Source organism: Pangasianodon hypophthalmus, chromosome 2, assembly GCF_027358585.1.
Source record: "Pangasianodon hypophthalmus isolate fPanHyp1 chromosome 2, fPanHyp1.pri, whole genome shotgun sequence".
Classification (NCBI taxonomy): Eukaryota; Metazoa; Chordata; class Actinopteri; order Siluriformes; family Pangasiidae; genus Pangasianodon; species Pangasianodon hypophthalmus.
The window spans coordinates 29,722,933-29,749,647 of record NC_069711.1 but is presented as its reverse complement, the minus strand read 5'-3'; the positions used below and the strand labels follow the sequence as shown (position 1 = coordinate 29,749,647).

The 26,715-nt window shown below is 37.9% G+C and overlaps 1 protein-coding gene across 6 annotated transcripts; it reads left to right on the top strand.

Annotated features, from left to right (window-relative positions):
- Positions 1-132: 132 nt before the first annotated feature.
- On the top strand, positions 133-25,023 carry LOC113538295 (interleukin-2 receptor subunit beta). Of its 6 annotated transcripts, XM_053229973.1 has the most exons (12): positions 133-914; positions 3,864-3,975; positions 14,919-15,063; positions 16,353-16,454; positions 17,738-17,858; positions 18,604-18,697; positions 19,430-19,529; positions 20,911-21,044; positions 21,188-21,365; positions 22,014-22,125; positions 22,348-22,438; positions 22,705-25,023. In XM_053229973.1, the coding sequence occupies exons 4-12, from the start codon at positions 16,376-16,378 to the stop codon at positions 23,425-23,427; spliced, it is 1,632 nt and encodes a 543-aa protein (XP_053085948.1). In that variant the 5' UTR covers positions 133-914; positions 3,864-3,975; positions 14,919-15,063; positions 16,353-16,375; the 3' UTR covers positions 23,428-25,023. The 6 variants fall into 6 exon arrangements, with proteins under 6 accessions (XP_053085948.1, XP_034153844.2, XP_026789046.3 ...); XM_034297953.2 differs by lacking the exon at positions 3,864-3,975; XM_026933245.3 differs by lacking the exon at positions 133-914 and having other exon boundaries at positions 3,705-3,975; positions 22,360-22,438.
- Positions 25,024-26,715: the final 1,692 nt, after the last annotated feature.

The following is a 26,715-nucleotide window of genomic DNA, read 5'->3' as shown; positions in this document are numbered from 1 at the left end:
ACAAGGCTCAGTACTTGGTCCGATTATGTTCTCCTTCTATACTCGATCTCTTGGCGAGGTCATATCCTCACATGGGTTTTCCTACCACTGCTATGTGGATGACACTCAAATCATCCTCTCCTCCCCTCCCCCAGACACTCATGTTTCCGCTCAGATCTCAGCATGTCTGGCAGACATCTCATCATCGGCTGAAACTTAATACCAGCAAAACTGAACTGCTGTTCATCCCAGGTGATCAGGACCTTGTCAGGATCTTGTGATAATGGGATCTCCCTGGACAACGGCTCTCCCTGGACAATGCTTCGGTTACTGCACGCGACCTTGGTGTAACCATGGACAATCAACTGTCCTTTTCCTCTCACATTGCTAATCTGACACGCTCATGTCGATTTCTCTTTTGTAACATCAGAAGGACTCATCCATTTCTATCCACACAGGCGACTCAGGTGCTTGTTCAGTCCATTGTCATTTCAAGCCTGGACTATTGCCACTTGTCCTGGCGGTCTGCCTCTGAGTGCCATTCGTCCTCTGAAACTGATCCAGAATGCAGCTGCACGAGTGGTTTTCAACCTTCCTAAGTTCTCCCACACCACCCCATTGCTACGCTCCCTCCACTGGCTTCCTGTAGCTGTCCGCATCACATTTAAAACACTGATGCTTGCCTACAAAGCCAAAAATGGACCAGCACCCACTTATCTCAAAGCACTTATCACACCTCGCATGGCACCACGCTCCCTCCGATCCTCTAGCACTGCTCAACTGGTCCCACTATCTCTCAGGACACAAGGAAGGCATGCATCAAGACTCTTCTCTGTTCTGGCACCTAGGTGGTGGAATGAACTTCTCCTAGATGTCCGAACAGCTGAGTCACTGGCAGTCTTCAAACGACGTCTAAAGACTTACATCTTCTTAAGGTACTTATATTAGCACTTCGTGTTGTCTGTGTGCTTTTTAATATATTACCTCCCCAATAGAGTTTTTAGACTGATGGTATTCTTAGTCTGTGACCTAGCGAACCAGTATCAGAATGTATTTATTGACTTCAAAGCACTAAGTCGCTCTGGATAAGGGAGTCTGCCAAATGCTATAAATGTAAATGTTAACGTAAATTTTTGTCCTGTGGATAATTAATCTTCAATAAAATATGCCTGTAAAATGGCTTGTGTCTTTAGATACATTTTGCTAAATTTTTTTTATATTTATATGTACATTTTTAAGTGTATCTCTGGTGCCATCTGTGGATATATTTGAAATAAGCTAAGCCTGTTTTTCTGTGAGATAATTGTCCTACAGGTGTCTCTGATGGTTATCATGAACCTTGTGGTTTAATGGTGGTTCAATGGACCTAGAGTTTTTTTTTGTGAAGAGCACTGATATATAGTATTCAGAGTTATCTACTGATATGCAAACGTTCTATTAAGTTTAAAAAATTTCATTAATAATACTCAAAATATATCCTGAATATATAACAGGATGTAGAAAGCATAGACTATTGGAAACAAAAATTAAGTACACGATATATAGCGTATACTACACGCTATTCCTTGTAGTATGTAGTATAGTATGCAGTATGTGAGAAGTATCATTTGGTAGACCACAGTGCCTTGTGACTTGCAGTCTGTTAACTTCACTTGTTGATTTCTCTGAATTAGGGCAACCACAAACTGTTTCATTTTTGTGCAGTTGAAATAACTGGGTTGCACTGTGGGGGACCCTTATCCATGGCACTCCATACTGCTGTATGAATAGTATAGCTACATAGCATGTCAGTTTGAATACAGCCATTGTTGTTTGTCTGCATGATCAAATGATAAATAACCTTTAATCAAGGCCATGTGATCTGACACAATTTTAAAATGAAATTTTAAATGAAAAATTAAAAATGAAATTTAAAAAATTTCTTTGTATGATTTATGCCAGAAGCTTATAGAAGGTTAACATAAGGCTTCTGGTGTGCCATCTGGTGGTTTGTGAAAAATAATGACATGTCTTTAAGGAGTCTTTCAGCCTCTGTCTTATACAGTGTATTGCCAAAAGTATTGGGACACCCCTGCAAATCATGAATTCAGGCGTTCCAATCACTTCCATGGCCACAGGTGTATAAAATCAAGCACCTAGGCACGCAGACTGCTTCTACAAACATTTGTTAAAGAAAGGGTCGCTCTCAGGAGCTCACTGAATTCAAGCGTGGTACCGTGATAGGTTGCCACCTGTGCAATAAGTCCATTCGTGAAATTTCCTCACTACTAAATATTCCATGATCAACTGTTAGTGGTATTATAACAAAGTGGAAGCAATTGGGAACAACAGCAACTTAGCCACGAAGTCGTAGGCCATGTAAAATCACAGAGCGGGATCAGCGCATGCTGAGGTGCACAGTGCGCAGAAGTCGCCAACTTTCTGCAGAGTCAATAGCTACAGGCCTCCAAACTTCATGTGGCCTTCAGATTAGCTCAAGAACAGTGCGTAGAGAGCTTCATGGAATGGGTTTCCATGGCCGAGCAGCTGCATTCAAGCCTTACATCACCAAGTGCAATGCAAAGTGTCGGATGCAGTGGTGTAAAGCACGCCGCCACTGGACTCTAGAGCAGTGGAGACGTGTTCTCTGGAGTGACGAATCACGCTTCTCTGTCTGGCAATCCGATGGACGAGACTGGGTTTGGAGGTTGCCAGGAGAACTGTACTTGCCTGTAAAGTTTGGTGGAGGGGGGATTATGGTGTGGGGTTGTTTTTCAGGGGTTGGGCTTGGCCCCTTAGTTCCAGTGAAAGGAACTCTTAATGCTTCAGCATACCAAGACATTTTGGACAATTTCATGCTCCCAACTTTGTGGGAATAGTTCGGGGATAGCCCCTTCCTGTTCCAACATGACTGCGCACCAGTGCACAAAGCAAGGTCCATAAAGACATGGATGAGCGAGTTTGGTGTGGAGGAACTTGACTGGCCTGCACAGAGTCCTGACCTCAACTCGATAGAACACCTTTGGGATGAATTAGAGCGGAGACTGCGAGCCAGGCCTTCTTGTCCAACATCAGTACCTGACCTCACAAATGCGCTTCTAGAAGAATGGTCAAAAATTCCAATAAACACACTCCTAAACCTTGTGGAAAGCCTTCCCAGAAGAGTTGAAGCTGTTATAGCTGTAAAGGGTGGGCCAACTTCATATTAAACCCTACAGATTAAGAATGGGATGTAATTAAAGTTCACGTGCATGTAAAGGCAGACGTCCCAAAACTTTTGGCAATACAATGTAGGTTGTTTTTTTCCCGTTACGATTCAACTTAGCAACAATATATATATTTAGCTAGATGTGATAGATCTGTAGAGTTTGTGATGTATATGATTTAGATTTAGGTTGTTAATGTAGTGTGTGTGTGTGTGTGTGAGTGTGTGAGAGAGAGAGAGAGAGAGAGAGAATGGCAAATGAAGGCGTGCCTTAGTTTCAGTGTATAGCACTTCTTGTGTTCTCCTAAGTAATTTTTCAAAATGGACAATATTTGTTAAATTCTTCAATTCAGGAAAAAAGAGTTTCAAAGGGTTCTTTGCATGGTGGAGAGTTCTAGCTTTTTCAAGGGGTTCTACTTTGAACATTTTTTGAAAACGAAACCCTCTGTTGTAAAGCTGTAAGCCTCTTTCTGCCTTTCTTTCTGTTCCTCTCAGTGCCTTAGTCCTTCCCACGCTATATTTAGCTTCTATTTCCCAAAATCTTTCCTGTTCAAAAATACGCCTAGTCAACAAGTCACATGCACATGTGTCACTGTGTGTAGACTGATGACATATGGAAATTCAAAATGTTGTCTAAATGGCTTTTCCATGTTCCTCATAGCAGAATGTCAAGGATTTATACATTTATACATTCATACAGTTCTCAGTAGGATGGACTTTACCACTATAAGGTTACTTCGACACTGGATCTGTTAATATATCACTGTGGATTTGGCTGTGCCAGATGGAATGAGGACAATACAAAACTACAGGTTAGTGAGATTTGGTCTAAATGTGTATCTAAATATATATATATTTTTTTCATTGTCTAAAAGACTAAATGGTCTTTTAGACAACTAACTGGTTTCCCTGAAAAAGTAGTTTTCATTTAGAACTTAGGCAAAGTAGAAAGAGCTCAACTCATTTGGAAACTTTAAGCCTCCGGGGTTCTTAAAGCTCCCACATGAAGCTGGTTGAGAAGATGCCAAGAGAATGCAAAACTTAATCAGGAATACTGTTAAGAATTGAAATTTTTAAATAGTTTTTATTTTATTCAACACTTATTAGCCACAGAATAATTCAATATGTGTTATTTCATAGTGTTAGTATCTTTATTATTAATCTAAAATATTTTTAAAAAAGTAGAAATTAAGAAACCCTTCTAGGAACATGTGGAACAATAGTAGTCCAAGCATTTTCTTTTCTTTCTTTCTTTCTTTTTTTTTAATAAATTAATGTTTCTCTTTGACAATGATAGAAATGACTGATAATGTTTTAAAGGCTTGTGCATATTTGCTTTAAAAATATAATGTCAGTGTTTAAGAAGAAAAATGTATTTGATTACAACACCAACAAGTGAGTTCTTTAAAAATGAGCAAGAATTGAAATCATTGTAGCTTTTGTTGAGCTGTGGTCCCAAACTTTACTGGTATGTGTGTCGAAAGAAAGTTGGGGGCAGCGAGGTGTGAATAAGGGGGGGAAAATCCAGTGAAAGTGTTATTACTTAGACACAGGAATAGATTCAGATAAAGATGAAGGTGATAACAACACGTCTAAATGTAGAGCTGTGGTTTCTAAGGTCAGTCTCATGTTAGTACGTCAAATAGCTACCAACATTTCCAGTAGCTTAAGTATAGCTCCTGAAAGCAAGTTTCTAACTGCTGGTCTCTACCCAAGAACACCATTTTATTCTGCAAAACATTGTAAAGTATCACATAGAAACAAGTCCAGTTTTTTTGTCCAGTCTTCAGTGCATTCAGAAAATATTTGGACCCATTCATTTCTTCTTCACTTTGTATACTCTTTATATATAAAGCCCCTTACCTTGCAATGGATGTCAGAGCAAAAAAAAACCTTGAGTCAAAGGAATTGTTTATAGAACTCCAAGACAGGATTGTGTTGAGGATCTGGGGAGGAGAACCAAAATATTTCTGCAGCTTTAAGGTGGCTTCCATCATTTCTAAATGGAAGAAGTTCAGAGATGCTAAGACTCTTTCTAGAGCTGGCCACCCATCCAAACTGAAGGCAAAGAACTTCAAGGTCACTCTGACGGAGCTCAAGGTTCTGTATGGAGAAGGTAGAATCTACCAGAAGGACAACAATCTCTGCAAAACTCTATCACTCAGGCTTTTCTCTGCAAAACTTCGTCAATGGGGGGCAGTCGTGGCCTCGGACTTGCAACCCGAAGGTGAACCTGAAGGTTGTGGGTTCGAGTCTCAGGTCCGGCAGGGATTGTCGGTGGGGGGAGTGAACGACCAGTGCTCTCTTCCACCCTCAATACCATGACTGAGGTGAGACCCTTGAGCAAGCCACCGAACCCCCAAACTGCTCCCCGGGCGCCGCTGCCCACTGCTCCGACCATACTTGGCCACAAGTCACTTCACTTCACTTCACTTCAATTCAACCATCATCTGGACAATTCTGTACCAACAGTGAAGCATGGTGGTGGAAACATCATGTTGTAGGGATGTAAGGAAAGGTGAACAGATCAATGTACAGAGACATTCTGGAGGAAAACCTGGTCAAGTTCTCAGAAAAAAAGGTTCCCTTTCCATGTCATTGACCTGAAACACACAACCAAGAGTGGCATCAGGACAAGCCTGTGATACAGTGATGTTTTCCATCCAACCTGATGAAGCATCAGGTTTTGACCTTTGAGCTTTATTTTAGTGGGAAATATCCCATATATGCTCTGTGACATGTAAATATCATCTCACAGCCCCCATGTCTCTGGTTTCCTCCAATCTCCCACTAACATGAGTAGGTGGATTGGCTCTTTTTTTAAGAACAGTGTATAATTATAGACTCCAGTTCCACATTACAAGTCCTGGATGTAGTGCCAGTGCAGGAGTTTGAGTATTAAATGATTTGGTCAGGAAAACTGCTGAGCCAAAAATATTTTTACAAAGATTTAAAAGGATCATTCTTAGCCTTTACTAGTTGAATTTAAAAAAACAAAACAAAACAAAAAAAAACACTTTTCACTATTTAGTCTTTGAATAGAAGGTGACCATCAAGGATTCATGACCTGAAAGACTAGAGACTAAAGCTGCTTTGTGCAAGTGCTAGAGTGCTTTAATCAATAGCTAAAAAAGACCATTTCAAACATAAGATCCTGAGTAAGTACAAAAAGAATATTTGGCAGTGCATTAAAATGCAAAGCTGTATTATGTCAGATAATACATGAAGAGGTAGGTCTTTAAATCTTTCCTGAAAGGTTGGAGATATGTGGTTGCTCTGAGATATAGGTAGCTGATACCACCACTGAGGAGCCGGGACATGCTTTATGTGAACGCGTAGATCTCATAGAAGGATATGCCAGTCACGCTGATGTTAAAGACCTGATTTGGTGTGTGGGTATGAAGTTCTGGATCAAGAAGTGTAGATAATGTGTTGGTTGGTTGCCATTGACGTGACACGAGTCACATTAGAGACTTTCAGAAAGTTAAAAACCAGATAAGCAGTAGTATTCTGAATGCTCTATAGAGGAGATATCATCTCTTCTGTCCTCAGGAAAGGTCATCGTGCTAGTTGACATGACAATATCTTATAATTATATTACCTACTGACATTTTATAATCAGAAGTCACTCATGAAATGCATGCAAATTTTTAACCAGAGTTAGCCATTTCACTTCCCTTAATATTTTAAGCTTTATTCTATCTTGAAATATGAAAAGGATAAGAGGATAATTTTGTAAAGGAACATCTTCTTTGTTAGGTGGGGATTTTATTTGCCTTGATCATTGAATCAGGGGAAGTGACTCCAGCAGGTAGGCCGCCCATATGTCATCCGGTTTCCAGAGAATGAGAAGTGAAGCATGGTTTCAAGAACAAAAAAAACCTTGTTCAAAGAAACCAGAGCTTTTTTATCTCAGAAAGTCAGTGACGGGCGTTTGTTGTGGTTGTTTTCGTTTTGGTTTAGAGCTATCAGGTAAGAGATAAGAGTAAATGTCACCTAATTGATTGACCTGAAATATTTTGTTAATACTGTTTTTTGAAATGGATGAATAGTTTGCTGTTTTGTCATCTTATCACCTAATATCTTGTGTGCTGTAAGGGGATGTTAAGAGGTTTGTAGACCTGATTTATGTAACAGCGGTATAGCGGAAAAGGCACTGCAATAGGGTGAGAGCTGTGTGTGTGGGGGTGTGGTTTCTGTAGTTTGGTGTTATTAGATATGTAGCCCTGCATTTAGTATTTTGTAGGTGTGTATGAGTGTCAGGCACAGACAGGGTTTGGATGCAAGTACAAGGTTTTTTTGAACCAAGCAAACAAGGCCAAATAGGAAAAAGGAAAAATAAGTTGACAAGCAGGCAAACTCAGACAAGGTAAATATGGGAAAAGCACAAACAATGTATATGGGAAAATGCACACAAACAAAAGGCTCAGTAATGGGGCAAGACTTTGCACAGATTCAGTGTCCATCTGAGGAGCTTGTTGATTGGGAGTGGATTATGTTACAGGTCATATGGTTGGGTTTGTTTTGTGGTTTCATGTTTGGCTAAGGTTTCTGGGAAACGGAGAAATAGGAAATGGGCAGTAGAGATCTTATGTCACACAGTTATTTCCTGTCATGTCAAATATCATGTTCATCCAACAGCTGAAATGTTTGCTCAATAATCTTCAATAATAATAACCCCTGAGTGAGGTTTGCTGGTTGGCAGCACACTGAATACACCCACTCTTAAAGAAGAAGGCCAACCTTTAGTAGCTGGGTCCTCTACAACAACAACATTACCTAAAGGTGCTTCAAAAACTGCATTTAATTTGAGCTATCAGTGTAGCATGAAACATTTGGTTTCTCCAACCTTAAAGTTACCTATGATATAGATAGTAGCAGCAATCTTCACCTTCTTCCTAGATATTTATAAGCCAATGCAAATGTTGTTGCAAAGCAAGTTACAGAAATAAAAGTGAAAAGACAGTAAAACATGGAAATGCCTTTCTGATAAAGTCAACACTCAACCATTTCTAGTTTAATGCTGTGGAAAGTACATGAAACAAGTTAGTTCCTTTTATTACTTACATGACTTAACATCTATGACCAGTAGTTCCCTTATTAGTCTCCCTATTTACCTCTCTAAATAATATTATAGTAATATCTATATAATACAAATACAATAATATCTTAACGCAAAATAATGCAGCTTGTCATGCTACTGAGAATCTGAAAAGCATTACATTCTCTGTTCTAAAGACTTTCCCATGGAGGAAAACTTTACAGCTTTACTGGACTGTACTACAAAGTGTTGATACCTCAGACAGGAGACTGACTAATCATATCAGCATATCAACACTGCTGTGGTATAAGCATCAGTAGTTCAGTGGTAGGTCATGTATTTAAATCCCTCCTGCCAAAGTGTGTTGGACCTTTGAGTATGCTCAGCACTGTGTTTATACTGGATTCTGCCTTGTTTGTAAGTTGCTTTAGACAAAATCACCTACTGGCTAAGGCGTTCATTTTAACACTTTCTAAAGTGGTGCTTTCCGCAAGGTTGTTTCACTTCCCAGTGAAAAAAACTCTTGTCATCATGATCTATGTTTGAAAACTGAAAAACAAAAATGCATGACTCTGTTGATGTACTGTCTGGAAATTTCTGTCGAGAATGTCAGTCTCTTTCTTTGACTTCTCTTTCCTATCTGGTCTGAACAATGGATGTACTGTAAATACATTAATTTTTTATCCTATTCACTTAAACTGAGAACAAAATCTTTCTCTGAGGCAAAATTGGATCATTTAATCATTTTTTTAAAAGCCCCGACAAAACAGTGGATCCATACTATAAAAAAAACAAAAAACTCTCAGTTCTGGCTGAATTTTTTTATTTAACATTTTACAAATAATTAACGTATTTAGAGAGAAAGAAACGAGGGAAATGGAAGCAATCAGTAGAGAAAAATGCTAACATCTAATCATTAACTTGTTACAATAAGTAGAGCTATAAAAGCACTGACTCCTGACAATACCAGAGGTGACAACATCTACAGTTTAGATGAAGGATTTATTATTTTTGAGCCCTTACTATGCCAATATGTGAGAAAACTGAAAACTGCACTTTCTGATTTTTTTCAGCGTAAAAAAACTTCCCCCGCGGAAAAGCCAATTCACTGAAGGGGAAAGGATGTGGGATGTGAAAGACGTACATTTGTGATAACAAATGTTATTTCAGTTTGCGGTGACTTGATGAACTTTGACCGGTGAAAGTTGTGTGGGCCAAAGCAAGAAAGCCACACTGGAAAATCTTTGGCCATTACAAAAATGAGAAGAATTATTATTTTCTTTCAGTACTTAGGACTTTAAATATTGAGTATTTTGTGTCAAAACAAGATGTTTGATACAATGTTATACTGTACTGATGATCAGACCTACAAATGTCTGCCAGTTTATCAATAGTAAATATCTTTCACAATAATTGTTTATTATTATATGCAACGTAATATGGACCAGATTATGGCCTGATTATGTTCATTTTGTAACAATTGTATAAAATATGCTTATACTGTACATGCAGATACTTGCTTATAAACCCAAACATTTCTGCAGATTGCAGCTAAATATCAGTTCCACCTATACCTCTTTTATCATTCTGCATGGCACCATCCTGTCCACTGACACTATGGCACTGTTAGCATCTCTGTAATACTCACAATATGAATATACTAACATTGTTAATATCATATCAGTATTATAATAATATAATGATTATATCACCCAGCTCTGGTCAAATACTTAAACATCCGCTTGACCACATCCTCAACACACATACGACAGACCTCATCTATTTGGAAAGACATTACATCTATTAATTACAGCTGTGTGTAATGACGTAGAATGGAAATTCTGTTTCAATATTACGTAGAATTTCTAAGAATAAAGTGTTGCCAGATACCAAAATATTCAACGTAGATCTTATGTTTTTTAATATGATATGACATCATGCAGTGTGCCACAGTAACATTTAGGGTAAATACTACTGTGGTTCAGGTTCTTTTTTTCTTTTTTTAAACGTGGAACTGAGTTAATGGATAAAAGCGTCTACTAAATGAATAAATATAAATGTAAATATGTCTTTAAAGGATTATGAAAAAATGTTCTGCATATGTATCAGCAACCACAATCAGCTCTACTGGAGTTGGATTAGTGCTCACCACAGAGAAAAGTCAGTTAAAAGGTACAATCATTCCAATAATCTGCTATCTCATATATCTCTTCACACTAAGAAAATAATCAGTCTTTTAAAGTTTATCTCCTAAAGATGTGAGATAAGTTCTGAGAACTGAATTTAAGGTCTAAAAGTTGTGAAAGATCAATGCAACCAACATCCTGGTAAAGATGAAAAGTTATGCCGTGTTGAGGAGGTAATAGCCTTAGTTTTAAGTGAGGTTTGCTTGTTAGATGCACTTGAAAAGCACCACTCCAAGAGCTTTAAATGTCCTTTTATTCTATTCAACATGCCATCTCTTCATTATCAGGGTTGTGGTAAATCTGGGGCCTATCCCAGGAAAACTGGGCACTAGGCACTTGCCATGCCACCACAGGGCATCATACTCATTCACACCTTGGGGTAGTTGAGAGACTGGCTAAATCCACCTTCCACTATGGTTTTGGGAGGTGGAAAGAAACCAGAGATCTTTGAATTTTTCTTCCAGTTTGAGTCATTACCCTTTCCCACCCATGTTGGTTCTATCTACCACCATGCTTCATCTAAAACCAGCCTTTTGAACTGCTGCTCATGCCTGGTCACATGGAACACACTCTGAGAACAGAGCAAACTGAATCTTCTTGCTGTGGCATGATTCGGTTTCAAACTTGCAATCTCTTGACAATAGGGAGAACATTTTCCTGTTGTCCTCTCCAAATTCATTCGTTCCTCCTGGTCAAAGTCATTGTGGGTCCAGAGTCTATCCGAGGAGCACTGGGAGTGAGGCAGGAATACACCCTGGATAGAACGCTGGTCCATTGCAAGACACCATGCACACATCTAGCAGCAATTTAGAGCAGAATCCACCTGGCATGTTTTAGGAGGTGGGAGAAAACTGGAGAACCTGGAGAAAACCCATACAGACTTGGAGAGCATGCAAAACTCCGCACAGAGAATAACCTGAGTTCACGGTCAAACTGGGAACCCTGGAGCTGTGAGGGGCAACGCTACCTGCTGGACCATCATTGCATCAATAAGTCTTTTAATAAGTTCATAATTTGCAGAAGTTTGAAAAGAAGGGCACTATCTACTTCAGGAGTTACAATTGTGTGATTGTAGATGCTACGTTCTTAGAAACAAAGGTTCTTTGAGGGTTCGTTTGATAGTTAAATGTTCTAGTTTTCTAAAGCATTTCTATTGGAGCATTTTTCTGATGGAAAACCCAGTATGGTAGGATTCTAAATAGAATATATTTTGTAATTGAATAATTGATTCAATTAATGAATGCATTGCAGAAAATGATTACGGTTGGATCTAACAGGTCAATCCTGGTGTTTTTCCAGAATTTGGTGTACTAAGTACTAAGAGTGTACTAAAGTACTATGCTCATGCATAAGTAGAGAAAGCTGGCTGAAAGGTGCAGATTGATAGTGAATCTTAGATTCAGTTTGGAAAGAAATCAGTTAGGCTAGCAGTCATTTCAGTCTGATGATTCATTAACACTCTCATTCTAAGATACAAGACTTAACCACAATAGATATCCCTCTCTGTTTTCTGGCAGGATAGTAGGTTTAAACGACAGAAGAGTTGAGGGCATGGCATAGGTATTACCTCAGGACAAAAGCCTAGCTTTTTTCTACCCTAAATGTAGGTAAACTGGTCTGGCCTGAAATCCTTTTCAAGGACACGAAAGTTAAATCTTAAAAATCTTATTGTTTTCAGGCATAAAATAATATCACTACAAAAATCCCATATTTGACATGAAGCAGGTAATTTGACAGGTAGCTAGCAAATCTAATAATCTATAGTATTAGCATAAGGATGGTAATAAATCTTGCTGTAGCATTTGTTTGTTACAGCTATAATATGACCAAAGAAACATCTTAAGTGATGTTTAGGGGATGTAATGAGTTATGACAAGGAAGGGTTTTTTAAAATTATTTTTATTATTTTTTATTTTTCATGTAGATGGATCTCCTTCAAATCCAACCTTGTTTTCAGTGACTCTGTAGGTGATGTTTAGCCTCTGAGCTGTGTATCTCTGCACATTACTTCATGAGTTAATGTGAAGGCATAACATAGACCCAAATTTTCAAAATGAGAAAAAAACTAAATTTTTGCTAATACTTCAGAAGTTGTAGTATAATGTGCAAAAGTTGCACGAAACGCACAAAGCGCATAGTTACACAATGGCTCAAGCCAAATTTCTAATCGACAAAACTACATGTTCCGAAAAAGATATTAGATTTCATGGTGAGGTTGATGTGTCAGTTGTCCCTGTTTAAGTTTTGTTTTTGTGAAAGAGCACACAGTTCCACCATCGCACCTGAAACCACAAGAGGCCAATTTCCCCTGCTGTGGCTCACTGACCTTTATAGCAGCAGAAAAACAGGTGGGACCAGTGTGAAAAACAGCACCCAAATACATCCCTTATCAGTTGCGTATTTAGTTTAGTTAGAGCTACCTGGCTAATGTATCTAGCGAACAATGGAGTCTTATGACCACAAATTAACATTGTGCAAACTGCATGCTGAGATAAATCAAAGTAATCACGTTAACCCAATTTCATACACTTCCTGCATTACGATTATCTCAAAAAGGAAAAATATAGTGGATGTGTTCTACAATTTTACCAAATTATCTGCAAAGTTGCATTACATAACTAGTACATAGTTTTATAGTAGGTGGAAAATTTGTGCAAATTTGAAACTCCTGCAATTTCCCCAAAACTTTCACATTTATTTGGATTAAATGTATGCGTGTATAATAAATTGCCATAGAATTTTGAACATTTAACTTTCTAAACTCAGTGAAATGTAATTACTTTGCATTTTACTTTGTTTTCTATATAATTAATAGATATCTTATTATCAAATTGCTTAACTTTTCAAGATTTCTACTCTAGGTCACAATGATATTTTACCAAACAGCTCATTTTGATAATTACAGGTTCTTGCCATTAGACTCAGAGCTCTATCTGTAAATTTCTGTGGCACTATGTCCTTCTAGCAATGCTTTGCTGTGACTTTAATTGTATAAAATATTTAGATGAGAACTTCGAGGCTCAATAGTATACAGAGTTTGAAGCTCTCCCTATCTACAACACCCTCAATCCATTTTACTAGCTAATCAGCAAGGCCAATAAAAATTGGTTAGTTGGATTAGGTGTGTTGGGAGTGAGGATAACGTCAAATTGTAAAGGTATGTAAATGAGACCCTAGGAAAGGAGTTGAGAGCGCTGTTCTATAACACACAGGATGTGGCCGAGGACAGGGTTTGGGTAACAGGATTGTGCTTGTGTAGTGATTTGTTTGAGAACTGATTAATCTGATTCACTTAGTTCTGAAGCCTCATTGGAATAATAGTGTCTCTCACTGAGTCAGCCATACTGAATGAATCGTTCAATCACGCAAGACAGAGAAAACACTAAAATGTTGGCGGTTCCCCTGAAACAGAGCTCAAAAAGCAAACTGAAAGTGTCATGAGAAACAGGTTTGAGCTTAGAAGATGAGCTTTTGTTTTAGTTTGTGAATCGATAGTTTAAAGTGATGGGCGATTGATTCATTTGATTCTCTAAGATCTAGAGCCTCATTGGAAATAACAGTGTCTATGAATGAGTCGTTCATAATAAATGAATTGTTTGTGAATTGCCCATCACTAAAAACTATAGACAGAGAATACACTAAACTGTTGGTGGTTCTCCAGAAGTGGATTGCTGGGGTATTCTTAACAACAAGACAGAAATTTCATAACAAACTTTGTAAAATTAAGTCTTACAATTCCTTCTTGCTTGTGAATCATTTCATCTGACTGATGTAATACTGAACAAATCATTATCACTATTACTGACTGCATCTTTCAAACCATTCTCATCCATGCTTGTAAAGCTGAGCTTGAAACGTGTAGATCATGGAAACACTGAACTGGAATGAACTCCATGACCTTCTGTATCAGGAGCCTTTACTGGGAATAAGTGAATTAGAAAGCAGAACCACTTCATCCTGTTTCTTAGCAAATCTGGTTCTAAGTATCGCATTTTTGTTTTCGAGTGTGTGAGAGAGAGAGAGAGAAAAAGAAAGAGGTCAGCAAAAAATAGGTTGTGGTAAGTTAAATTCTACTGTGACCAAAACATGACACTAATGCTCACAAAAGGGAAGAACATCTCAGCTACGTGCCACAAAGAGAGATGTATCTACATCGCCATCGCCATGATGGAGAGATATCTAGTGAGGAAATGAGAGAAGAGAGAAGAGATCTATAGAGATAAAGAGAATGAAGAATAGAGGAAGAGAAGAGAGAGCGATGGAGAGAAATGTCTAGATTGCTGTAAAGAAATAAGAAATAAGAGATGTTAGTGAAATTTATTGGAAGAAGTTGAATCTGGGGATAGAGGGATTGAAAGAAAGAAAAAAGAAGAAAGAAAGATAAAGTAATGAAAAAATGAGAGAGGAGTAAGGAAGCCCCCTATGATTTCCTCTCCAGGTAGCTAGCTACACTTACTGAAAATGGTGTTTGTGGTTAACTGGGACACCACCGTGTGTGTGTGTGTGTGTGTGTCTCTGTGTAAAACAGAAAAGTGCCACGCTGCTTCACGATGACACCATGTGCGATGAAGCTGTCAACATAAAGACTTTTAATCCATCAAAATTGGAAAATCATCATTTAAAATAATCACCAAGATATGAATATCAACAAAACATTCATCTATTTCTGAAAGGTGAGATATTTATTTAAATATTGTGTATGTTAATGCAACTTTATGTATATTAGGGACACACTGATCCTATTCTTAGCATTGGACTTGGACTGATATTGGTCTGAAATGTTGGGTTGGTATCAGAATTGGACTGGGTTTGTCATGTCTGATGTATTTTTGAACATATTTTGTAGTCACATTATCTTTCTTCAAGTATGTCTTCACGTTTATTCATGTTTTGTTTCCTCAAGTATGAAAGCATGTCAGTATCAGTTCAGGATTTTGTATGGGGTGATATTCAGAGCTTCAGTATCACTGCAGAATCCAGAATGTTGAATGGGATCAGTGCATCACTAATGTACAGCTGTTTGTGTTCTTTATTATTATTATTATTATTATTATTATTATTATTTTATTTTTTATTTTTTTTAAAGATGATTATTACAAAGTGCAATAATAGCAAATGCAGCATCCTCATAACAACCCATTTTAAACCGCTTTTACTTGGTATTGTATTGAAAATGTTATAAATGGGGTCAGTGCATTCTTAATGTAATCTATGTCTCAGGTTAATGTTATGATAAAGCAGTTGGTTATAAAACCTTGTAAAACAGTCATTAGCATAAGATGATGTTCAGGCCATCATTGCATGGAAACCCAAACTTAATCAAAAGCACAAGTGATCAAAAGCAAAGGGCACCTGGCTGTGAGAAAGAGATGCAGACAGAGAAAAATATGGCATGACATTTAAACTTCACTCCTACTTGGTTGGTGGGTGGATTTTTTATTTTTTTTTGCTCTCTGTGGTTTATTTTTGCTCTTTGTGGTTCAGACACTTTTCCACTCAAAGTGGTAATACAAACTTTGCTAATAGAATCAGAACTAATCATTTGGCATGGAAGTCCTCCATGTTACAAGGATGGCACAAAATGTAAAAAGACAGAGTTACAGACAGTGAGTACGTACTCCATGATAAACTATATGATCGACTCCATGATAAACAACAGTTTATCCAGCATCACGTCCTGAACCACCAGTCAGTCCAGCTTTGTCCCAGTGGAAATACATTTTCTTAAAATCTCTTTTGTCTTGGTCACACTGAGCTGTAGTTTGTTCCTTCCGTACCACTTAACAAAGCTGTTGATCACAGCTCTATACTTTGTCTCCTGAACGAACTAGGGTCTGTACGTCAGGTAGTCAGTAATCGAAGAGTTTATGGTAGGGTCCAAATGCATCTTCCTAAACTTCTCTCAAGTACGTATAAATAACATAAACAGCTTGTTCTTGCTGCTCTCTCTTTTCTGGCTTAGGTGACTTACCTCCAGAATACAGAATGAAGAGGAAGACGTTGACTGGCCAGATTCTGATGCTTTTGATGATGTTACTCATATCTTCAAGCAAGGCCAGTGAAAGTAAGGAGTGCTGAATTAATCATCTCACCTGTCCATCCATCCATTTTCTGTACCACTTATCCTACACAGGGTCATGGGGAGGTTGGAGCCTATCCCAGGGGGCTGGGGTCAGAAGGCAGGGGTACCAACCCATCGCAGGGCATAAACAAACAAACAAACAAACAAACACACATACACACACACACACCAGGCAATTTAGAGATGCTAATCAGCCTACAACACATCTTTGGACTAGGTGAGGAAACCGAACCCCCAGGCCTGGAGGTGCGAGACAAACATGCTAACCAATAAGCACTAACCGTGCCACCCCATCACGCCAGTCATTATTATCGTTATTATTATTTGAGAATAGGGACATGTGTGTCGGTCTGGGAAAACACATTTTGGCAAACAGCTGTGACTGCACAGTGTGTTTCTCAGCCTGTGCTCTTGTTGTGACATATGTTTTTGTTTTGCTTCGTGGTCCTATATCCACCCCCGTTCTGTCGTTTCCCTATGGTGCTCATCTGTTCTCTGTTTAGATATTCATGTACACATCAGTGTTGTGTTTTCATTTTTTGTATTATGGATTACCCCTTTCTGATATTGCCTGCATGTATATTGACCCCAGAATCAAACCATGACGAGGAGTATAAACAACATGCTGAGCTTACGCACCTGTATCCTGCCTCATCATATAGCACATTACAACAGACAAAAAATGGGCTTTTGTGTGCTTAAAACATATATTGACATCCCAGCTTTAAGAAGCCGTTAAGCATGTTAAAATGCTTCTATTTTACTTTATAATCTTGCCTTTGCTTTCTGCAAAGTTGTTGTGTAAGGGGCCAAATTTAACAAATGCAGTGGTAAAAACAATCAGTCTGCCTAAAGATGTCTAAAACCTTGCTACCTAAGGGTGATTTCCTTACACGATGAACGTCATGCTTTGATCAAGTTCCTGGATAGCCATAGTGAAATGGACGTTAATTTAATCAGTTCAGTTTGTAATCAGATACTGGCTTTCAAATGTCTATTATGCTCCTGTGCAACAGTCTGAATGGATTGTTTAAGCACAATTTTATCCCTTTTCATTTATAGGGGTTTAGTGCCAGAACTTGTGATTGAGATACATGCAAAAGAGGAACATATTTCAGTTCAGGAAATTCTGTAGTTTGTAGAACTATATACAGTATAATAGAACATTTCTGAAAATTTCAGTATATGAATGTTTTTTCCAGGCCTTGACCCATATTAGTATAATATAAGGTATATTGTGTGTGTGTGTGTGTGTGTGTGTGTAGATCTGGAGTGCTACTCCGACTGCTTAGATGTCATTACCTGTGTTTGGAATACTTCATCAGTGGAGGACAGATTTCACATAACACCAACCACCAACTGCTCCCTTCATAGCAGATACAATGAGTAATGTATCATTTTCATCACTACATAACAGAGCTCATAACTGTGGTTTTATGTCATGGGTCTTTAGAACTAGTCTTTACACTAGCAGGATGTCTTTTAAATCGGAAATTATTCATGTCCATGCATAAATGACAGAATTCAGCTCCAAAGTTAATCTAACACCTACTTCTCCTCAAGGCCTTGATTAGATAGATCACTTGAATTAGATTAAGGCTGGAAATCTTAATGCTAAAAATGTGAAGAAAAATAGACATGGCTTACAGGCAAGACTGCTTTTCCTAAGATACTGAGAACGTAGAACACTTCTGTAAGAGACTGAGACGTGCTACCTACTAGCAATAGGTACTTCCTGCTGGCACTGGATTTCTTTGGTCTGTGGCAATAATAGTGATTAAGTACACACCAGGCAAATGTTTTTGAACACCCTGTATTTTAGCTTTTTGTTTAAATGAGAAATACTTCTTAAATGTTTAGTGAAAAAGGTTAGAAATGGCATAAAGCTTGTAGCACACCACATATTTATGTTTTATAGTTAATACTAGCACTGTCTGTGAGTCTTTTATCTAAATAATAATTTATCTTAAATAATAAATGAAAGGGTGGTGTAATGCAGCCCAGCATGAAATGTAGTTGATTATTTTCCAAGAACAATGCATCCTAAAATGTTTTACTCCTTTATTCCACAGAAATTTGGCAGTGATTACAACTGTAATTAATTATTTAAAACTTTATGTTTCCATTTCAGTTACTTAAAAGATCAAACTCCCCAAAGTAACCTGGAGCCTCTTGGCAGCTCACAGCTGAAATTACGTAAAGGAACTGTTACATTTACGAAGGAGGTAAGAAAATAATTTGGTGTGTGTATGAGAATCATTTGATTTAGACATAGGTATATACACAAGTATATACTATAGTAAATAAATATACTCATTTATTTATTTATTATTCATTTGATAATTCTTTAAATGGTATAACAATACATTGCTTGGAGACTGTGAGTTTGAATTCTGATGATGCCACAGCCTTCTGTGGCTGGGCAAAGAGCAAAACTGACCATGGGTGGGACTGGGCAGGAGGGATAGCATACTCTCTCCCCTGTCAATCACAGTGACACTAGCCAGTTGTAGGCATCTGTGAGCTCATGTATGTGGAAGAGGGCAGATAGAACTTTCCTCCAAGCGCTGACACTGGAGACTCCTTCCAAAATTGTAAAGTAAATGTCTCCTCACAGAAAACTTCAACTATCAATGCTTATACACCATTTTCAATCTGTTTATGTCACGCATCCACCATACAAGTCCTCGTGTACATTGTTACTATAGAAATAATAATGTATTGGAATGAGCAAATTGCTATAAATCTTGCAGTCATCACTGCTTTATACAAAATTATTCAACACCTTCTGACCAATCAGTCTGATGAAATTAAACATCCTTGCTAGTGCTCTCTGACTTTTGGAGTGTAGCATTGCTTGCTGAATTGATATTTGTTGTTCAGGAAATTATACTTATTATTGTATTATTGAATTCTAAACTAATGATTTTCTAATATGGTGCAACTGTTGATTCCAGGCTTTGACTTTGGGTTCCCCAACCGCCGAACTGTATGTGAGGTGTGAACACATGACTGATCCAGTGGAAGCTATTCTTGATTTTTATCCACCAAGTAATGGTAAGCCTTTTCACTGTGATTAAATAGACTTGAGTGTGTGTCTCTTGATCTATGGAATTACAGACAGGAAAAATAATTCTGTGTTGATTGTCTTAATTGTTCACTCTACAGTAAATGCATTATTTATCTTCTCTTTCGTTTATAAGTGATATTTTAGTGGTATTGGCACAAGTTGGGTGACAAATAGCTTCAAAATCAACAAAACTAAGCTGTAAAAATTTGGATTTTTAAGGAAAATAACCAATAGGGTGGTGTGATGCGGCCCAGCACGAAGAGTTACTATTACCACCTTGAAGCTGGTCATTTTCCAGTGTTTTTTCCCCCAAATTGCAGTTTGTGGAATGTCCATGAAACAAACTGTTATCGCCTACATTTTAATAGCTATAAACAGTCATTTAAGGCTATTATTTTAAAAAAACACTATATGCAAACATACAACTCAGTACATGAGTTGTACTGAGATTTTACATCTTTTCCCCAAAATATGTTAAATAAATAAATAAATAAATAAATAAATAAATAAATCCTATACATTTAGTGTATATTTTAAAACTCTGTTCTCTTTGGATCTTCACATCAAAATTTGACTTCTTTCTTTTGGTTCTTTCTTTTGCTTTTGCCTTATTTTTGGAGTGTTGCACTCACATTTCATTTTTAACTTCTTAAATTTTTTCTTTTTAAATGAAATAAGGTATGTTAAGCAGATTTTTCCCTCAACCACGAGGGAATGCAAACTTTTGCACTGAACTGTACTTACAAATTTGGGATGTGATGACGATTTGGATCAATACCTTGATGAATAAAATAAATTGAATCTAGACATCAATCATAAATAGATTATTATTGATATGGACAGGCAACTAATATGTAAAAAGAATTAATATTTTTACACTGATGTGCAAATAGGCTAGCAAGGTGATTTGCCTGTAATGCTGATGCTTAAAATAGTCCTTCTCTATATCATCATCATTTGCAAATTAACGGTAGCATTACCCCAAATTCTGAACAAAGTTTGTCACATAGCGTATTGATCAGAATAAATGTTGAACCTAAACTGAATCGGATTGTAGCAAATTAAGTGGAATCATTGCTTTATGAATTCAAATCTTATTATATATTGTAACAGATTCAGTGGTATCATCAAATATCAAATCAAAATAATATCATATCATATTGTGTGGAAGCATGAGGTTACTATAAATAATAATTAGGCTACATACAAACTAACAAATGTAGTAACCCTTTCTAGTCTAATGTGATAATCTCTATGTGTTTGACTCATGTGTCTCTGGGAAGGCATAATTAAACTGAGCTCTCTCTCTCTCTCTCTCTCTGTGTGTGTGTGTGTGTGTGTGTGTGTGTGTGTGTGTGTGTGTTATAGTTAAGTTGTATCCTCCTAATAAGCCAGTTGTGGAAGGAGCAAATGTCACCTGGGACCATAACTCTCTTCAATCTATGTGTATCGATAGAGTGAAGTATGAGGTGCAGTGGTGTTTGCTTGAGAACAGCTGGGAGGTGAGACTATGTCCGCATCAGCATCTCACTCTTATTCTGTCTGTCTACATCTCTACCATCTCTGAACTGTATTTAAAATGTATGAAAGGTGCTATTTGCATAAAGCTGCTTTTATCAAAGCATACTTCTCTTTATTTGTGTAGAAGCACCAGGTAGCGAATAGAGAAGAGGAGCACTGTGAGTTACCAGAAGAGACGCTGATCTTGGGGAGGCAGTATGTGGTCAGGGTTCGGTCCATTCCTGCCAGTGAACCACGATTCTGGAGCGAATGGAGTCCAGTCACTCAGTGGACAGCTACTGTGGGTATACAACCTCTGCCTGGTAAGGACTGAATGCTTGGAGACCTCACTGCTTATGTTCATCTCATTAGAAATCGTTAGAGTACATCATATATCAGTATATCAGACATCACTGAGAATATCATAAGGAACGAATAAAACACGATGGAGCATGCTGTTATGTTACTGAGAAACCACAAAGTGTAAAGTCCTCTGTCCTGAGGAATTACCCATAGCGCAAAATGTAGTTAAAGTTTTACTGCAAAACTGTTATGAAGCACTGACACTGGAGACTCCTTCCATAAATATTAAATAAACATCTCTTAAGCTTCACCACGTCAATGATTGATGATATATTTTCATTTGTCAAATAACAGCATGGTTTTTAATTGTTTATTATTAGGTTTCAATTATGTGGAGTGTCTTCCATTCAAGACCCAGTAAATTAGTTGTTATTATGGAAGCAATAAAGTATTAATGTGATTTGAATTTGCGGTTATAGAAAATTCATTAATACCTTCCAAAATTGAACAGGACTGTAGTATGATACGTCATAATATAATAATAATACATTGTCAAAAAAGGTACAATTTAAATGCAACCTCAAAAGTAATACAGTAGTCTTTAATGTCCAGCAATGTACTGTACAGTAATGATGTCTCCTCTTCTCTCTCTCTTCTCTCTTTTACAGAAGGTTCCAGTTATATGGTACTGGATGTATTCACTAATTTAACCAGCATTGCTGTACTTGTAGCAGTTGCAGTCTTTTTACTGGCTTTCTCCTGCATCCTACGATACAGGAGGTAAGCGGCGGCCTCCATATTCACAATCATTCCAATATACCAATATAACAACATAAACTGCAGCACTTACTTAAAGGGAAAAGAATAATTAACCATAGAGAAAGGAATTTGTATGTTATGGTCATTCCTCTGTAATGTATTTGTGTGTTTTGAGATGTCTGATTGCACTGCATACACAAGCTTTCTGCTAAAGACAACTGAGTAATACAAACAATTTACCAGGTCATTTTTCAGGATTATAAAGTGTCCATATGTACCAACGCCTGGGAAATATTTTGACGATCTTTTCTCTGACCATGGTGGGGACTTTAAGGTAGGGTCCAGTTGAAAAATCATTCTTCCTAACCATAGTAGTTGTTTTGTTCAATGATAATCTACAAGATAATAAGGCACATGAACAAAAATCCAATGCATTTTATCTTCATCACCATTATTAGCGTTATAGTGAAGATAATTTTAGGACCAGAAATAATGAAACTAGCCTTAAATAATCAAACTAAATAATGGTGTCATTCAAATGTGTGAAGTAACACTTGCCGAACTCTGGAGTTAATCTTGTGTCTTTTTCGTCTTTCTCAGTCATGGCTGGGTCCATTTGTGAATCCTGAGCTGAATATCAAGGTTGATGCAGAGTGCATCGCACCTGTGGCAATCTACAAAGCCTGCAACTCTGATATGTTATCCAATAAGATAGAAAAAGATGTCAACACGAGGGATGGCAACACCTCCAGCTTCTCCAACTCTACTTACTTCCTGTCCCAGAGCTCAAAATGTGCTGTAGTAGATCAGCTGGAGCCATGTTCGGTAGACTGTCCCTACGGACCAGCAGGAGGAGGCAGTGTGCAAGAGAAAATTCTGCCAGCCACTCATGATAACGGCCATGACAATGAATTGAGCGAGGTCAGCATGAGCACCCCTTTGGAAACGTCCTCCTCCTACAAGCAGCTGCAGAAGCTGAGGCTGGACATCCAGAGCCCAGACTCAGGGTTCGCCGGCAGCTCTGAGGAACAAGAAAGCCAGGAGGAGTCTGGAAGCGAAGGACTTCCCAGCCCGCCCGTGGTGGACAACACTCTGCCCATCAGCTGCATCCTACCGTGCCCAGTTCCCCAGCTGACAGGATTCCCTCATTTGGGAATCCCACCTGGCCTGGGATGGAGCCCATGGAATAACCAAACCTTCACAAACTTGCCTCTTGACATTTCCAGAAATGTTTTGCTGGGACATTCTGGCATCATGGGTTGCTCTAGCATACTGCAGCCATCTAGTGATGACTATATGCCGGTTAAGAAGGTTCAAGGATGATCATGTGGTTCCCAAAATTATAGGAACAAAGGGAAATGTGATGAACAAACGTTATATAAACTCTGGCTAATTGCTTACAATGTAAAGTAAAGCTTATCAGTGTGTTAATAATATTGACAAAGTTCTCAGATTTCTGTAATGCTGCAGGAAAAGTAAATTTCTAATAACTGGCCTTAAGTTTATTTAAGATCTACCATCATTATGTGGTGGTCTGGTGGTAATTGACATCTCTACTTTAAGAAAACATAAATATATTTTGCCAAAGCAACATGGAAATGTTTTTATTTAGTCTACTTTGTAACCTTGCTTTGGCTTTCTGCCTGGAAAAATGACGTAGGATAAGGAGCCAGTTTAACAAATCCTGTGGCAAATGCAGTCAGTCTGCTTGAAAATCTAAAATCTTGCTAGCCAAGTGTGTTTTTCTCATGCAATGAATGTCATGATTTGATTACATTGCTGGATAACTATGTGCTGTAGCAAAATGGACAGAAAGCTCAGTTGAATTTGTGATCACATAACAACTATCAAAATGTCTGCAGTGATCCTGCACTATCACATCATCATCAAAACAGAGAAGAGCACTAAACTTATAATTCCTTAAAATATGTCAGTAATGTTTTTCCATAAGTAGATTATGTTATAAATGTAGAGGTAGGCAAGGCATCTTTCATGGGCACTGGAATGAAACATATTGTAGAAAGTGTCAAAATGTGACCATGTGAATGGTTTTCCCAGGACGTTGCACATTTTTTAAGAGATTACAGTAAGTCAAACGGTGTCCTAAACCACACTGGCAAGTCTTTACTGACATTACTGAACATCGCTGAAGATCTAGTTGTGGTTTGACACATTTATTTTGGGTGGGAAAACATTCATTATGTGTTAGCTGTATTAGATTTGTCATGCCAGTGTAAAACTAAAGTCACAAATATAGGACACCAAACATGTCTTGGCTTGTTGCCCCTTGTTTACCGCAGCTACTTGTCCCGCTAGTGAAACTGGAGGGCTGAAGTTGTTCAGACAGATGTGTGATCGGCTATATCTATCTCAGTGTGATTTACCTATATAAATTAAGCTGTTATTTATCAACATTTTTAACCCACTATTTTCAATGTTATTATATTTGTTATGAAGATATTATCTTGTTTAACTGGAATTTAGGATTTAGCAGTATTTCTCAGTATTTTATCATTTTATCATAGTATCATTACTGATATAGTTGATTGTAGTTAATGTCATGTAACTGTGCAAAGGTAAACACCGACAGCCTTAATGTTTAATGGAAAGTCAGTCACATTTTCCATCACCTAAGCAACACTGCCTCTGCACAGTATTTAGTTCAGTCTGTAAATGAGTTTCAGTATGAAGGGACCTTAAAGACAATAATTGAACATATATGTGATATGGATATTTTTGGTATGGTGTGATGTCTGTGTATGTGTGTGTGTGTGTGTGTGTGTGTGTGTGTGTGTGTATTTGTGCTGTGCTGCTATGAGAACCATGCTATATAACCATGACAGCATGGCATATGAATTGTTTAAGATTAATAGTGGTATTCTTCTTAAGGAAGATACAAAAATAAAGACAGAGACAGAACATTTTTTCATTGGGTGTTTTTGTTGGTTTTTGGTATATTTTATGTACTCATCCATTCATCCATCCATGCATCCCCATCCATGCATCAATTAAGGAGCAATACCTACCTACCATCTACATAGGTCTGGCATCCATTCATCCTCATCCATTCATCAATTGGGGACCACCTACTTACCATCCATGCATCCAACATTCCACCCACCCATGCATGCATGCAGGAATTCTTATTTCCCTCGGCGAGGAACTTCAATGCAGTTCGTCAGTTTCATGCAGTTCTGCAGTTCCATGCAATCATCCATCCATCCATCCATCCATGCATGCAAAAATTGTCATTTCCTGTGACGTTAGAGGTTTAACATCAATGGACACACTAATGACTTCACTGTAAACATTTCTGGTTCAGGATCAATACCTGCCTACCTTCCATCCATCTATGTATCCATCGATCCATCCATCCATCCCTGCATATATTATTTCTCATTTCCACTGGAAATGAGGCACTTTTAATGACATCACTTTTAGCATTTCTGGTTGTTACTTTGACATCAGTGGCATCTTAAAGATCTTATCTACACCCACACAGCCCACGGTTTAACCCACTTTGCATACACAGCTGATAAAAAGTTCTTTTTCCTCAGAAACCTTGTCTACTACTCTGTATAGTGTGAGTTCAAGATGACTATTCAGCAGGCAGTAATGACAGTAAAAGGTTTGGTTTCCCTCCAACGAGTCTTCGCACCACTCTGGGTTTTCCTGAATGAAGCAATATTGTAAGCAATGCTTTTGTTGAAGTGCAGAGCTGTTTGTTTCACTACGAAAAAAACATGTTATTCTGAGAAGAGACTTGTGTAAAAATGAAAAAGAGAGATCTTGTTAGTAGAAAATTTTCTAGATAGAACTAGTGTGTTTGTTAACATAGTAAAAGGAGAAAACGTGATATTTGAGCAAAGGTTACTCTTTATATCTAGACTAAACTCTTACTGCCGTGTGTGTCGGAACTACATCCTGTGATACAGACGCACTACTAATATTGCGTCACTATTACCACAAAAACCTTATTTCTTGTGACGGCCTTGAAATAAAACTTCCCTCAGCTCACTTAGTCTTTCCATTTATCTTTGGTCTCTTTTCAGAAAAAAGCTTTGCTGATCTCATCTCTTTTCAGGAAACAGATTGTTAGAAACCAAGTCAACAGTCACGAACATAAAGACATTAGAAGTGGAACAATTTGAAAAAGTTACAGTTTAATAACACTACAATCCAAAATGCCAGATTTCATTAGATCGTGGTACTTACAAATTCACATTTTCAATATATTGCCTTGTAATACTACAGGGGCAATGCAAGGATTTAATTGTTAGACTTTATGAACATGGACTTCAGTTCAATTTTTATTTGTATAGCGCTTTTAACAATGGACATTGTCACAAAGCAGCTTTACAGAAATAAATATATTCAGGATATAAATTTTAAATGTATGAATTTATCCCTAATGAGCAAGATGACAGTGGCAAGGAAAAAGTCCCTGAGGAAGAAACTGCTCAGAAGGTCAGGGGTTCAAGCCCCAGCACTGCCAATCTGCCACTGTTGGGCCCTTGAGGAAGGCCCTTAACCCTCTCTGCTCCAGGGGCACTGTATCATGGCTGACCCCGTGCTCTGTCCCCAGCTTCCTAACAAGCTGGGATATGCGAA

Bases quoted from the DNA above. Each gene is read 5' to 3' on its own strand.
- LOC113538295 (XM_034297953.2), top strand. From the start codon at position 16,376: ATGAAGAGGAAGACGTTGACTGGCCAGATTCTGATGCTTTTGATGATG. The intron at 21,366-22,013 runs GTAAGGACTGAA...TCTCTTTTACAG, and splicing joins GGGTATACAACCTCTGCCTG to AAGGTTCCAGTTATATGGTA. The intron at 22,439-22,704 runs GTAGGGTCCAGT...CGTCTTTCTCAG, and splicing joins ACCATGGTGGGGACTTTAAG to TCATGGCTGGGTCCATTTGT.